The 16,191-nt window shown below is 36.1% G+C and overlaps 2 protein-coding genes across 2 annotated transcripts in view; one reads left to right on the plus strand and one right to left on the minus strand.

Annotated features, from left to right (window-relative positions):
• The window catches only part of LOC126778802 (serine/threonine-protein kinase BRSK2), a 41,208-nt gene that overhangs the window by 8,257 nt on the left and 16,760 nt on the right, over nucleotides 1-16,191 (minus strand). Inside the window, exons 6-17 of the mRNA XM_050502479.1 lie at nucleotides 11,274-11,390; nucleotides 10,453-10,551; nucleotides 9,839-10,038; nucleotides 9,283-9,418; nucleotides 8,820-8,893; nucleotides 7,922-7,983; nucleotides 5,873-5,935; nucleotides 5,446-5,517; nucleotides 4,241-4,339; nucleotides 3,089-3,175; nucleotides 1,841-1,939; nucleotides 1,207-1,376 (exon numbers count right to left, since the gene is read on the minus strand). Of these exons, the coding sequence (XP_050358436.1) occupies nucleotides 1,207-1,376; nucleotides 1,841-1,939; nucleotides 3,089-3,175; nucleotides 4,241-4,339; nucleotides 5,446-5,517; nucleotides 5,873-5,935; nucleotides 7,922-7,983; nucleotides 8,820-8,893; nucleotides 9,283-9,418; nucleotides 9,839-10,038; nucleotides 10,453-10,551; nucleotides 11,274-11,390 (1,278 nt within the window). The remainder of the gene's footprint in view (nucleotides 1-1,206; nucleotides 1,377-1,840; nucleotides 1,940-3,088; nucleotides 3,176-4,240; nucleotides 4,340-5,445; nucleotides 5,518-5,872; nucleotides 5,936-7,921; nucleotides 7,984-8,819; nucleotides 8,894-9,282; nucleotides 9,419-9,838; nucleotides 10,039-10,452; nucleotides 10,552-11,273; nucleotides 11,391-16,191) is intronic.
• On the plus strand, nucleotides 12,154-15,115 carry LOC126778801 (kinesin-like protein KIF23). The gene has a single exon (XM_050502478.1). The coding sequence runs from the start codon at nucleotides 12,214-12,216 to the stop codon at nucleotides 14,836-14,838; it is 2,625 nt and encodes an 874-aa protein (XP_050358435.1). The 5' UTR covers nucleotides 12,154-12,213; the 3' UTR covers nucleotides 14,839-15,115.

Raw genomic sequence — 16,191 nt, forward strand, 5'->3', positions numbered from 1 at the left:
TTCCCAAAGTTGGTCGCGCATTTGCGATGTAAGCGATGGTTAACATTTCTTACAACGTCAATGTCTATGAGCGTTGATGACCACTTACCATCAGGTGGCCATATGCTCGTATACAACTAAATGAAATAAACAAAATATTATTTATTCGAATATACTTTTAAAGGCGCTTTCTAATTGTCACGTATTATAACAGTATTAAAACTGCACGGGGGGCGTCAGTCACCTAGTTTAGGAACCACCCACTCATCGGATATTCTACCGCCAAACAAAACTTGGTATTGTGGTACGAATGAGCCAATGTAACTAGCAAGGGACATAACATCTTAGATCGCAGGGTTGTTGGCGCATTTGCGATGAAAGAAACGGTTAATATTTCTTACAGCTCAAATGCTTAACAGTAACAGCCTGTTAATGTCCCACTGCTGGGCTCAGGCCTCCTCTCCCTTTTTGAGGAGCTTCAGCTCAAATGCTTATATGTAATCAATTAGGTGGCCCATTCTATCTTTTTAAAATAATACTTGTTGTCAGAAGGATAAATTATTAAGTTAGTAAAATTTTAGAAATTAATTTAAACTACTGACTTCGAGTTTTATTTTTATTTTTAACTTGCAACATTTGTTTGTTAGTTTCTCAAATCTTGCAAGCTGAATTAGAATCACTTCCTGTTATATTACGAAGTGAAGCTTTACATGTTGGTTCAGTTTCGATGACAATACATTTTTATTATAGTGCAACACTGTAATACATAATCTATATTTATAATAATATTACTTTCGATAAGAATTTCGCCGACATTTATTTTACTAGCAATTAAACTGAACCAGGCACAATGAACAACGCATCTACTAGAAACATTTTCGGTTCTAATACTAAGAGAAGCCGAGATGGCCCAGTGGTTAGAACGCGTGAATCTTAACCGATGATCGTGGGTTCAAACTCGAACAAGCACTACTGAATTTTCAAGTGCTTAATTTGTGTTTATAATTCAACTCGTGCTTGACGGTAAAGGAAAACATCGTGAGGAAACCTGCATGTGTCTAACTTCATTGAAATTCTGCCACATGTGTATTCCACCAACCCGCATTGGAGCAGCGTGGTGGAATAAGCTCCAAACCTTCTCGTCAAAATGGAGAGGAGGCCTTAGCCCAGCAGTGGGACTTTAACAGGCTGTTACTGTTACTTTTTAATACTAAAAGACATACTTACACTTAAAAAAGCATGTATCAAATCAGCCTTGACAGTTGCCAGGGGTTTCCCCTTGACGAGAGCCGTGAACGTCTCCTCTTTATCCGCTGACAGCAACAGGGAACCGAACCAGGAACGCTTCGTTAGCTCCGGAGACGATTCCGGCGTGAGGTGGACTTCTTCGGACGACGCTGGAATTATTTTTGTCTAGATTAGTATCGATGGAAACGTAAAAAAAACAAAAATAGATTATTGACATTAAAATAGTAAGATTGTTTGTTGAAATAATATCATGATTGTATTTCCGTTGGTACCACACTACCGCCTTTAGATGCCTTGCTACGATTCACAGAGACCGTTTCACCTGCGTTTAATGGTGAGTATTTGAAAGATATATGTCAACCATAAAAGAGAGAAAATAAGTAGACTATACAAAAAGCTTCTGTGTGCTTTACAGTTGTTTTCGAATGATCTCGAATCAGGTTTATTAGTAAAAATGTGTCATACGGAAATAATAAAAAAAAATTAACTGAGTAAGTAAGTCATGAGAATGAATGCATAAACCATAGTGGTATTTTTCGAATTTACTTTATATTGTTAAAACCAGAAAAGTGTTTTTTTATTGGCATTTAGTATTGGATTGTTAATGACTCACTCTGCATTTTCCTCCGGTGGAACCTCGGCGAGCCCAGGAACGAGTTCTTGATGGTGGCCAGCCGCGCGCGCCAGGGCGCCGCCGCGCCCCCCGCCGGCGCTAACACGGACTCACTGTACTGCGCCGTACTGTGCGCTACGGCACGCCGCGGTACTGTAGCGTACTGTACTGTGCGCTACGGCACGCCGCGGTACTGTAGCGTACTGTACTGTGCGCTACGGCACGCCGCGGTACTGTAGCGTACTGTACTGTGCGCTACGGCACGCCGCGGTACTGTAGCGTACTGTACTGTGCGCTACCGCACGCCGCGATACTGTAGCGTACTGTACTGTGCGCTACGGCACGCCGCGGTACTGTAGCGTACTGTACTGTGCGCTACGGCACGCCGCGGTACTGTAGCGTACTGTACTGTGCGCTACGGCACGCCGCGGTACTGTAGCGTACTGTACTGTGCGCTACGGCACGCCGCGATACTGTAGCGTACTGTACTGTGCGCTACGGCACGCCGCGATACTGTAGCGTACTGTACTGTGCGCTACGGCACGCCGCGGTACTGTAGCGTACTGTACTGTGCGCTACGGCACGCCGCTGTACTGTGCGCTACGGCACGCCGCGGTACTGTAGCGTACTGTACTGTGCGCTACGGCACGCCGCGGTACTGTACTGTACGCCATTGTACTATAGTGTTAGCCACAGAACATTATAGTACTATGTCGTATACTGCAGTATACTCCATTACGAGCCAGTATGGAATGGAATTTCGGAAAATTAATACTATATTCATTCTATTAATTTGGTAGTAGGGTTTAGGAAGCCCGTCTGGGTGCCATCAACTCATCATACATTGTACATTAAAACAGCAGTATTTGGTATTGTTGTGGTTCGTTTTGAAGAGTGAGTGAGCCAGTGTAATAACAGGCACAAGGGACATAACGTCTTAGTTCCCAAGGTTTATGGCGCTTTGGCGATTTAAGGAATGGTTAATAATTTTTACAGCGCCAATGTCTATGGGTAGTAATGATTTACCATCAAGTGGTACATACAGCCACCCTTTTTATGAAAAAACGATTGAGATTTTTTTTTTATAGAATAGGAAGGTGGACGAGCATATGGGGCACCTGATGGTAAGTGGTCACCAAACGCCCTTAGACATTGGCATTGCAAGAAATGTCAACCATCGCTTATAGCCAATGCGCCACCAACCTTGATTACCGATATTCTGTTTTAACCATAAAAAAAAATTCTCACATGGTATAGTGCCCAGATTAGGGAATAGAGACGTCTGAACGGGAGCTTGGGTCGTCCCAGGTCCTGGGAGCGATGACCTCTCTCGCACTGAAAACAAATTAAAAAAAAAACATTTTACATTTCATATAAATTTTTGCCTATATAATATATAAGAACATGAAATTCACACTTGTCACGTCAATCATCTATTTTGAATTCGAGCAAACTGCGAAGCACAGCTAGTTATATAACAATATTATATATTAAAGCATATAGCATAAGTTTTATGTATATTGGTTTAGTTCAGTTATGCATTACAAAAAAAAACGTCTCTATATATATCAAGTATAAATTACCTTTCTTAATAAAGAAGATTATTCCAATCACAGGAAGAATTAAGATGAATAAACAATTTTGACCACGAGTTGACATTATATCGTAGAGATTTTAAATAATCTGTGGTACTTATTGTACATTTGTGAAAAAAAAAATTGAGTTTTCAATATCGATGAAATCGTTAACGGAACTTTAGTTGTAAAATTTTAGTGATTATAAATAGTTTGGTGGATAATTTATCTATACATTTATATAAAATTGAAGTGTCTGTCTGTGACTTCGGAATAACCGCCTCTTTTTAATTCAGTATGCCTATTTGCGAGTTACCAAAACCCAACCCATCTTTAGGCTACCACTGCTACCTAATAATTTAAATATTTTATATCTACAAATAGACAATAGTACGTCACATATTAAAAGTGATTTGAAGGGTGAGTGAGCCAGTGTAATTACAGGTACAAGGGACATAAAATCTTAGTTCCCAAGGTTGGTGGCGCATTGGCTATAAGCGATGGTTGACATTTCTTACAATGCCAATGTCTAAGGGCGTTTGGTGACCACTTACCATCAGGTGGCCCATATGCTCGTCCACCTTCCTATTCTATAAAAAAAATAAAAAAAAATAGAGGATTTTCGGCACAAACTGAATTCAACATAGTCGGGATTTGCTATTTATAAATAAAGATATATTAGTCAAGAACCGTTTGTAGTGTATAATACAAAAGAGCTTTTAGCAAATCCCATAGAATATGTAAATCTATGGTTTGTTTATCGTTTCTCCTTCGATTTTAATAATTAAAAAAAAAAAAAAGTGTGCAGTTATATATATAGACTTACCTCTATGTGATTGCGAAGGGCTATGAGGTCGGACAGCCACAGAGGACCCCATCATTGGCGATTCGTTTATAATTATGACTGCTTCACCGGGTTCTCCACCTGTAAATAAAAAAAATAACAAAAAGTCTGAAAAAGTCTTATATATATAATATAATAATATATCCTGGGACATTTTTCACACACGGCCATCTGATCCCAAATTAAGCTTGTACAAAGCTTGTGCTATGGAAACCAGACAACTGATATACTACATATACTACTTTTTTTTTTGTAAATACATACTTATACAGATAATTACACCCAGACTCAGGACAAACAGACATGTTCATGCACACAAATGTCTGTCCTGGGTGAGAATCGAACCCACCACCTTCAGCGTGAAAGGCAAGTGTTCTACCAACCACGCCAACCGGCTCGTCAATATGGGGGGGGGGACAAATCGACACAGCAGGAGAAAGTTCGGAAAATGACTGTCAGACCTGGGGTTCGAAGCCAGAAGCGACGAACCTCAGTATCGAGAATTGTATAAGCTAACCACTGAATAACCAATTTCATACCGGTTCTTCTTAGTAGAATCTACATTTCGAAACTTTAACTTTATATTAAAATTAATCCTTTAACATGATGATTCGAAAAATATAGAATTTTATTCAAATACAAATTTTATAAACTAATTACATTGAAAAAAAAAAACAAAAGTTTCAACCTCATCGTCAGACTTTTAGGAAATTCAATCAATTAGGAAACATCCTTACTAATATTATAAATGCGTGTTTGTTTGTTTGTAACACTTTGACGTATTAACCTCTCAACTGACTATCGTGAAATTTTGTACACACGTCAGGGGTACAGAAAAGGACAAAGAGTATGTAACCCTAAGACTCCCACCTCCCTTAATCACGTTCGAAGCCGCAGGAGGAAACGAGTCGTTCACTTAGATCGTATCGTAACAGCCTGTGAATGTCCCACTGCTGAAGACCTCTCGTTTGAGAAGCAGGTTTAAACATTCGTGTTTCCTCACGATGTTTTTCTTCACCGTAAAGCACGAGATGAATTATAATCACAAATTAAGCACATGAAAATTCAGTGGTGCTGCCCAGGTTTGAACCCACGATCATCGGTTAAGATTCACGCGTTCTTACCACTGGGTCATCTCGGCTTTTATTTAGATCGTACACAGTACACAATTATAAATTCATACTTACTGATATTTAGGCTAATAGTTGGTCCCGTGGAGTTCGCCCTCTGGTGGTGATGTTCACGAACAGACGGTGACGCTGAAAATTAAACGTTTTTTTTTATTATTTTGTTAATTCATAAAAAAAAATATTGTAATATATTAAAAGAAAAGCGCTGTACACGTTATCGCGCTCGAGTGAAAGTTTATGTGTTACAGCGCCATCTAGTGGCGAGTTTCGACAATGTAAATGAACCAGAGAAATTATTTGATGTCTCCTGTAACCTTATAGGTCAAAAATATAGACACGGACATGGGGGATACCTCGATATGTACCCGGACTCGCTAAGACAGGTAAGTATCATAGGACTACAGCCACTTAACAATATAATATATTAATTAATCCATCCAGCCCAGCGGTGGGACATATAAGAACTTATTTTATAATAATTTACCTAGTGGTGATCCAGGAGTAGCCGGAGTACCGCCCAGAGACGACACGCGATGTGGTGTATGACCTATACAAAAAAATAAATATTAATAATTGTATTATAGCGTATGTTACAACTTGCTGGCGATAGATGGCGCTGATTGAATACGTTACATTCCTGAATCGCGCTGTCAAGATTTTCGTTTCTGGGTGTATATAGTGTGGAATAATAGTTATAATCGAGAACAATGAAAAGAACTTATTTATATTCTATTCCAATCACAATAGGAATAGATAAATAAATATTATACATTCATTAGAAATACAATAATATTCCACTCCAATCCAATTTAATTTTACTTCCAAAGTTCCGAAAACAGTTTTGCTGACAATCAAGACGCTGTTTTCGTTGAACTGACAATTAAAATAAGTAATAAATATTGAACCTACAATTCGAGAAATACTTTATTATTATATATGGTAACTTAACGAATAAATATTTAATTTTAAAGTAATAAAATTTTTAAAATATCAAATAATATATTCGTTTTGTGCATGGCAACTCTCAATTTATAGTTTTGAAAATAATACAAGAGCGAAAAATTTGTTTTTCAAGACAATTGTATGACATTATTCGGAATTATCAAAAGCTTTTTTTTCCACCCGGCTTTGTTTGAACGGACTGTGATTGAAACGGATTTTGTATTTACGATTTTTATTCTGCAATCCATATAATACATATCTATTAAAATTAATATAAAATAAATGTTTAAAACCAATAAAATATATCGTTCCATACTTTATCGTTCATTCATAAACCCACTCATTCAATCATTTTCATAGCCGAGATGGTCCAGTGGTAAGAACGCGTGAATCATAACCGATGATCATGGGTTCAAACCCGGGCAAACACCACTGAATTTTCATGTGCTTAATTTGCGATTTTAATTCATCTCGTGCTATACGGTGAAGAAAAAAAAATCGCGAGGAAACCTGCATGTATCTAATTTCACTGAAATTCTGCTACATGTGAATTCCACCAACCCGCATTGGAGCAGCGTGGTGGAATAAGCTCCAAACCTTCTCCTCAAAAAGGGAGAGGAGGCCTTAGTCCAGCAATGGGATATTCACAGGCTGTTACTGTACAATAATTTTCTACTTACTAGTCTACTTCGAATGGCATCTCAATTCTAGGCCACAGTTGTTTATTTACCATATTTCTTACTTGCATTGGAATATGGAATAGTTTTATTTATCATTTGACCGATATTACTGGGGCGTAAATAATTTAATTGCTGATAACAATCAAGCCCTATTCCAATAGCAGGGGTGAAGAGAAATAAACGGCTTCGACATTGAAATGATAAAAACTAACATCTTTGGTCGAGATTTAGTGAAAAAATGGCGTTTCAAAAGTCAGGGTTGTTGTTATAGGAAATTTGAAAGTAAAATTAAAGTGATTTTAAGTGGTTAAATGGAATAGTTTTGTATTATAAATAACGATATATTAATCAAGAACTGTTTGTAGTGTTAATATAGCAAAACTAAACTAATATTTAAACGGATGGAATATTTTTTTTTAGAATAGAAAGGCGGACGAGCAATTGGACCACTTGAAGGTAAGTGATCACCAACGCCCATAGATATAGGCATTGTAAGAAATGTTAACCATCGCTTACATCGCCAATGCGCCACCAACCTTGGAAGCTAAGATGTTATGTCCCTTGTGCCTGTAGTTCCCTGGCTCACTCACCCTTCAAACCGGAACACAACAATACGAAGTACTGCTGTTTTGCGGTAGAATATCTGATGAGTGGGTGGTACCTACCCAGACGAGCTTGCACAAAGCCCTACCACCAGTATAAGGAATATGTAAATCCAAGGTTTATTTATCTTTACTCCTACATTTTGGTAGCAGTGTTTTTAATTACTAAACTCGAATTATTATAGTTTTAATAGCAAATTATTATAGTAATTAAATATAATTTATTTTCATTACATACAATCGCTTCGTTTAATTAAAATTAAATTTTAATTTTAGACTAATGGGTTATATGGATGGAGTGACACTGACCTGGCGGGCTTGCTGACAGCTGCGGGGAGCTTCGCCCCTCACTCCGGCGCCCCGACGCGGACCTGCTACGACCAAACCTGCTCTCATTGCGCACATTTTAATATCACTACTTGAATGCAAATGATTTGATATATTTAACAATTCATTGTAAAGTCGCAGGTTGGATTCCGATCATTACACCGTAAATGAGTAATCGTTATACTTCCAGCATAAACGTGTACTATTACATACATCCTTAATTCCATTTCCACAAAAAAGGGGGGGACTTTTTTATTATATTTACAAATTTGAAAATATGTGTAAGCAATTGAAGTCTGTTATTGGTTTTATTTTATGAAATACATTTTTTAAATTGAAGATTATTATTTGTTTATAAGTCTATATATGAGAATGTTATTTTAATATTTTATGTAGCAAAACTTTCCCATAAGTATATAGACTCCAGTAAAAGCATCATAATATCAACAAATGATAATACATAGAAATATATATATCTTTTAATAATAATACCCCGGGACATTATTCACACACGGCCATCTGATCCAAAATTAAGCAGGGCTTGTACTATGGAAACCAGACAACTGATATACTACATATACTACTTTTCTTTGACATTTCTTTTGTTGAGACATGTTCATGAACACAGATGTCTGTTCTGTGGGTGGGAATCGAACCCACAACCATCAGCGTGAAAGGCAAGTATCTACCAACCAGGCCAATCGGCTCGTCATTTCTCTTATTTATTTTTTTAATTGTGCGGTGGAGCTTATATTATTGTGTAGCAAATTATATTACTTTAAAAAAATTTATTCGTTTCTGAAGTTTTGAGTATCGGAAGCTAAATATGATTTTAAAATTTAAGTATTTCTCAAAGACGTATCATTGGTGATATGTTTACCTGAACTGTGATCGTCTCGGCGTGATCGGTGATCCCTCGCTTATTTGACCAAAATGCGCCGATTGGCCGTTTACCTGTAAGTAGTATGATGAGATGGCCCAGTGGTAACAACGCGTGAATCTTAACCGATGATCGTGGGTTCAAGCCCGGACAAGCACCACTGAATATTCATGTACTTAATATGTGTTTATAATTCGTCTCGTGCTTGACGGTGAAGGAAAACATCGTGAGGAAACCTGCATGTGTCTAATTTCATTGAAATTCTGCCACATGTGTATTCTACCAAGCCGCACTGGAGCAGCGTGGTGGAATAAGCTCCAAACCTTATCCTCAAAAAGGGACAGGAGGCCTTAGTCCAGCAGTGGGACATTAACAGGCTGTTACTGTAAGTACATATACAAAACTTTGAGAAACATTGTCTTGAATGAGCGAATATGACGGGGGGGGGAGGGTCTGTCCGTACCCGGCAGGTGTCGAGGCGCTTGCGCGGCGGGTCGAGCGGCGCGGCGGGCGCGGCGGGGCGCGGCTCGTCGTCCCGCGCGGGCCGGCGCCGCTTGCGCTCCAGCAGCAGGAAGTAGATCACCTTCTCCGTGTTGTGGCTGCGGAACGACACGAGACCCTTAGACACGACCACACCGCTTACAGCACAATTGTCTGAGTGACATTTAAAACTTTATTAAGCACAATAGTGTAATTAGAACAAAATGCGCAATTAATGCCTGAAGGTTTAACCTCTAGGCTACTCAAAAGTTATTATTTTTTTTAATCACTAGATTCTCCCATGTTTGTACCCTCCTATCCAGAAATCACAGCATACTTACGTGTAAATAGCAAGTAATGATTCCTTCTACGTAACACCTCATAAGCAATTATACATTCCGTAAGCAAAACAATTCATTTCTCAAACATATTAACCAAGCATTTTGATTTCTATACCAAAATCAAAGGTAGTCAATCAAACATCTAAACAATTGTCACTAATATAGTGACTTTTCAGTAAAAAATATGCTATGACTTACTGTGGACTTAGAAGATCCTGTATTAGTTTATCCCTATGTTTAAAACAGCCGAGACTGCATATGGCCTGCAGAACATCCGGGTCAATGGCTTCTGCTGACGGCAGTACTCTAGTCTGAACCACCTCCATCATCGGAAGTTCCTGTTCTAACTCCCCCCGGCCACCAGCAGTCACCCATGGATGCCGGGTTATGTCTGCTAACTGAAATATATATTTAAATGATTTTTTTTATGCTAACTGTACATTTATTTCTAATTTTTTTATTCCATATAGAATAGAATATGCTTTATTGTACACCAAAAGAGTTACAGAACCATTTTAAACACAAACACAAAAGAAACGAAAACTATTTGGTACAAAAGGCGGTCTTATCACTAAAAGAGCGATCTCTTCCAGACAACCTTTGGGTGAAGGACATGAGATAAATAAATAATATAGATATATGCATTACATTTACTTATTGACAGTCAACATAAAAATGACTACTGTTGGTTTGGAAAATAAAATACCTGAGAAGAACCAGTAAAAGGAATTAAATGGGTTTTTTATACATTTGATTATACAAAATACATAATATGATATATTATTAAATTTAATATGTCATATATAACTCACTGTCATTCTTTTTTCAGGATTAACTTCTATCATCCCCCTGAGTAGCTGCTGACAGTCAGGGGGTACAAAATGCGGCACATGGAAGACACCTCGCTTAACCTAGAAAACAAAACAGCACCAAAAGCTATTAAGCTTCTTATATATATTTCTTTTCCAATAGGGATATATTATTATATGAACATGTGTCCTGGTTTATTATTATATTTAAGATATTGATGATTTGATTGAGTATTGGGCACTTGGTGTGAGTTGCTGGATGTTCTAACGGATTTCAACCATTCCCAAGGGAGCCTAGCCAACTGTGTAGTATATGTGTTGGTAAAAAAGTAACAATCAATCATCAGCACCAATAGCGATGTAGTTTTTTATTATTTATAGGCTGACAGGCAATTGGGCCACTTAGTAGTAAATTTCCTCCATTGCCTCCACCAATCTGTTAATATGATGTGCTATTAACTTTTTAATTTAAATTTAATAGCATACCACTTTTTGTGGGAGACCTACACAAAACACCACCATCAAAAAAGAAATTCATGTATTGTCCGAAATAACATTTACTGTTATTTTTATAGATTGTAAATAAATATTTTATTAAAAGATCAAATAGCAAAGATTTAAACATGTTTGATAAAATATTTGATGTAATAATCAGAATTAAAGACAATCAGAACCGCCAAACTTTCTTATTTATTTTGTATTTTAATATTATTTTTAGTGTACGGCTTAAATAAAGTTAACTAATAACAGAATATCAAGATGATGTGTTGATATTCCTTATTATCTCCTACATTTCTGTAAGATATTTAACCGAATAATATTACCTTTTCGAGTAGTTGCCGTAAATTATCATCATCAAATGGTAAAGCACCGACCAGCAGAGCGTAAAGAATAACACCACAGGACCACACATCAGCACGCCTTCCATCATATTTTTCTCCCTGTATAATAAATACATTTATAAATGTAAACTCAAGTTATACGTTGAAATAAACATTACCGTACGAAAACGTTAACATCACTTGCTTATTATTTGTTTACAAATAACAATATTACAGATTAAAATAAAAAATAAATGAAAACGTTTCGTTTTCTTTGAAAAGTAAATTTTTATTGTAACTATTAATTTTTTATTATAAATTCTGACTTCAATAAGTATAAATAGCACATTAGAAAAATATCAATAATAAAAAGCTGATATAAATTTATATATTTATAAAATAATATTTAAAATGAAACGTTATAAAAAATGTTACTACTCTAATAATTATTGGAAAGTTCTTAATTCGGATTTCCAATTTAGATATATCTACATACTCAAACTTTTTTAACACAATTAAAAATAGTAGTTTCATTTTTATTAAGCTGCTCGTAAAAGCTTTATATTAAAATAATACATAAACTACTAAAAATAATAAGTTAAATACAATATTGACTCAAAAATCATCAAGTTAAAGTTGGTACAGGCAACATTATACAAAAGTCATAAAGTGCGACATTTTATTATTTCTATTACGCGACAAAATTAAAGTGCGTTACAACGTGACAACCGTTAACGTCAGAACGCATCGGTTATATACTTATAAGGCGGGTTGAAAGAAGACAGCTATTACAAAATATGTAATGAATAAAATGGTGGATATTTAATTGATTCGGTTATTAGTTTTCAACACGAACGACCGTTGCTTTGATTTCGTGCAACCGTTGAAATATAAAATCGATTGAGCTGCGTGGTGAAGTGAGAATTTAGTGAATTTGGTGAAAATGAAATCTGCAAAATCGAAACAGAGACTAAACGATATGCGCACTCCGGCTAGAAGTAAACAGAATTTGAATCAGGGCGAGAGAGACCCTGTTCAAGTATTCTGTCGATTACGACCTATGCAACGAGATAACGATAGTTCATGTATAAAAATTATATCTCCTACTACGGTCTTGATGTCCCCGCCATCTACAGCAATAAGTTACAGAAATGAAGGTAACAAAACTATGAAGTACACTTTCAAAGAAGTATTCCCGCCAGAAGCAAACCAACAAGAAGTATTTGATAAAGTGGCCTTACCTTTAGTAGAAGGTTTGATTAAAGGTAAAAATGGCTTATTATTTACATACGGCGTCACCGGCAGTGGAAAGACATTCACCATGACGGGCGAACCATTAAACTGTGGTATTTTACCTAGATGCTTAAACATTATATTTAAAACTATCAACGAACTTCAAGCCCATAAATATATCTTTAAACCTGATAAAATGAACATGTTTGATGTTCAATCGGAAGCCGAAGCTATGTTGGAAAGGCAGCAGGAGTTACATAAATTCAAAAGTGGTAGGAAAAACAATTCAAATCCTGATTTAGCCATGTCAGACACCGATGTAACTAAGATTTCTGGTGTGAATGAAGATAACCAATATGCAGTGTTTGTTACATATGTAGAAATATATAACAATAGCGTTTTTGATTTGTTGGAGGACGGGCCAGCCATCAGTAAGAATTTACCAGTGAAAATTATAAGAGAAGATGCAGCTCATAACATGTATGTGCATGGAGTAACGGAAATAGAAATAAAATCTGCAGAGGAAGCGTTTGATGCATTCTATTTAGGATTGAAAAGAAAACGAATGGCTCACACAACTCTAAACGCAGAATCGAGTAGAAGTCATTCTGTTTTCACAATCAGATTGGTGCAGGCACCTGTAGATGAAATGGGCGAGGCTGTGATACAAAATAAGAAGTTCCTATCTATTAGTCAGCTCAGTCTTGTTGATTTAGCTGGAAGTGAACGTACTAACAGAACTAAAAATACTGGTCAAAGATTGCGAGAAGCTGGTAATATTAATAAGTCATTAATGACATTAAGAACTTGCTTGGAAGCATTACGAGAGAACCAAATTAATGGAACAAACAACATGGTACCATACCGAGAATCAAAAATAACCCATTTATTCAAAAATTTCTTTGAAGGAGAGGGTCAAGTCAGAATGGTTGTATGCGCTAATTCAAGGGCTGAAGATTATGATGAGACTCTCCAGGTTATGAGGTTTGCTGAAATGGCGGCAGAGGTTGAGGTTGCAAAACCACAAATCACTGACGTTGCAGCTACAATTGGCTTAATGTCTGGTCGGAGAAAAGCTAACAGGCTATTTAACACAGCTAGAGACAACATTATTAGACCCGAAGCTAAGGATTTGGAGCTTGACTTAGGCCTTGTTTACAGCCTTGGCCCTGACTTTCCTAGTCTAGAATTAAATAGTTCCCAGGCATCTCATATTATCAAAGAACTAATGGCACATTTGGAAATGAGAATAAGTCGCAGGGAAACTTTAAAACGAAGCAAAGCTCTTAAGGATGAAAGATTGAGATCAGCGTTGTTGGAGTTAGAAAAAGAATCCTTGGAAGTCAGGAGTGAAAATGCCTCGTTGCGTGGTCAGTTGGCTTCAGCGGAACGACGTGTACGAGCTCTTGAAGAAAGGTTAACAGCGACAGAGAATGCATCCGTTGCCCATCAGAGAAAACTAGCTGAAATGACCGAATATACTACTTCCCTTAAACGAGGATTGCAAGAAAAGGAATTACTTCTTAGCCAAAACAAATTAGATAAAGAGAAACAGAAAAAAATATTGGAACGTAAATATCACCATAAAATTGCTGCTGAACACGAGAAAGCTAAAGAATTCAACTGTGAAAAGGAACGCCTACGTTATGCAATTGAAGAAAAAGAAAATCGCTTAAGAATCATAGCTGAGGCATTAAATGGTGACAGAGGAGACAATATTGAAATGCCTAAAATGACTGGAGACATGGCTGCTCAGACCAGCGCAAGAGATTTTACGCCCGGGTCCACACCAAGAGCATTGCCAGCTCATTTACTGACGCCATTTAGCTCTGTGCCACACACAAGGGAAACTCGTGAGACCCCAACATCATCACGCCGTGGCGTAGCTATCGCTAACCCTCGTCACAGACGTTCGCTCTCCGCAGACGGTAAAGGTTGGGTTGAACACGCGCCAAGCAAAATAGTTCCAATGGGAACAGTTTTGAAACCAAATATAAACAACAGCAAATTCGTTAATAAACTAACCAACGTTAAAGACATTGCTAACTCCAAGTCATCGAAATATTGTCTTATTTCTCAAGAACAAGATACGGATGGTGAATTAGAGACAAAATTATACAAGGGAGACATTGTACCGACTTGCGGTGGGGGAGCCCAAGTGATATTCAATGATGTGGAAATGTTGAAACAGTTTTCGCCGACAAAAGATCGTGAATCGTCTAGAAGGACATCCGGAACTTGTGCAAGACATTCCGCTAAAAGACGGGAAACAGGCTGCTCCCCTCCTCAGACCCCCTCAAACACGAGTAAAAAGCAGAGAGTTGATGACGATTAATTTGATGTGCAGTCGAAATTGAATTAACTTTCGACCAAAGTATTATGATTTAACGACGGAAGTGTAATATACGCTTCCTGCTCAGCTCCTTCACATCAATTTAAATTGGTTTATAGCTCTCAACAATTTGGGATGAACTTGAAGAGTTGAAACGATAATAATTTAAGCTGTGACATTATTGATACTTAGAATATTATACCTCATATATTATGTTTTAGTTTAGTAGAAAAAAATATCTTTGTCTAAATAAACTTCAGTGAGTCTATGGTAGCACTACTTGAAGACATAATTGAACAATGAAATTAATTTAATTAGTAAATATAAAATGTATTTTTTTATTTTCAAATTGCTCAAGTAATCGTTCAATACTGTTTGTCATTTTTAATTATCTAAAACATCCAACATTTAATTATCCAATAGTTTGGGTTTTATCCTTAGATAATTTTTCTGTGATTATATTATAATAAATACTACATGTAAAAAAGCTTACATTTACATAAAAAGTACTTAAAATTAGCCTCAAATGATAGTAAACAATAAAAACGTAATTTTTTGTTTTTTTATTTTTATATATATATATATATATTTTTTTTACTTAATTATTTTTAATCTGGGTAAACAGTAAATTTTGCCTAGTTTAAAAAAATAAAATGTTAATAATTCATTGATTACGAATGTTTATGTAGTTAAATGTTATTTGGTAATGTGTTTTGTTTCTTAAAACTAGCGTAGAATTGGTATCATATAAGGTAGTGTGGAATGTGAATAGTCTTTTCTCTTTCTGAAAGTGATCGCTCCATATAAACATTTGACATTGTTTGATTTTTTGTCCTTTTCGTTTCTTTAATTAGAAACAATAGAATCTCGAGTACAAATTTTTACATTAATTTAGATATATATTTGTAATATATTACTATTTCTCATATCTTTATTATAAAAGTACTTAATTAGTTAAACTTTTCCTTGTATATTTAAGTTTATTGTTAGCGGCAAGGTTTTTTTTTGTAATGTTGTATATTGTAACATTGTAATTTTTTGGAAGAGTATTAAATACCTTTCGCTATCCTTTATCATTTGTGTTTTATATTTATTCCTTATATACACATTTATATCATTCATTAATTACTTACATTAAATTTAATTGTATTATCTCCTACAATTTGTCTACTTTAATTCAAATAGCTCTGGCTTTAGTGAATTCAATTTTGTTTTAACTCTATATACAATATATTATTAAATTTATTTAAGTTCTGTTTCCACTTAAAAAATACGTAACCATTTTGAGCATTTCTAAATTATAATCAAGTTATGTATTATTATTAGCAAAACCCGCTCCCTCAGCATTCAATTCAT

The sequence above is a fragment of the Nymphalis io genome, chromosome 27 (genome assembly GCF_905147045.1).
Source record: "Nymphalis io chromosome 27, ilAglIoxx1.1, whole genome shotgun sequence".
Taxonomy (NCBI): domain Eukaryota; kingdom Metazoa; phylum Arthropoda; class Insecta; order Lepidoptera; family Nymphalidae; genus Nymphalis; species Nymphalis io.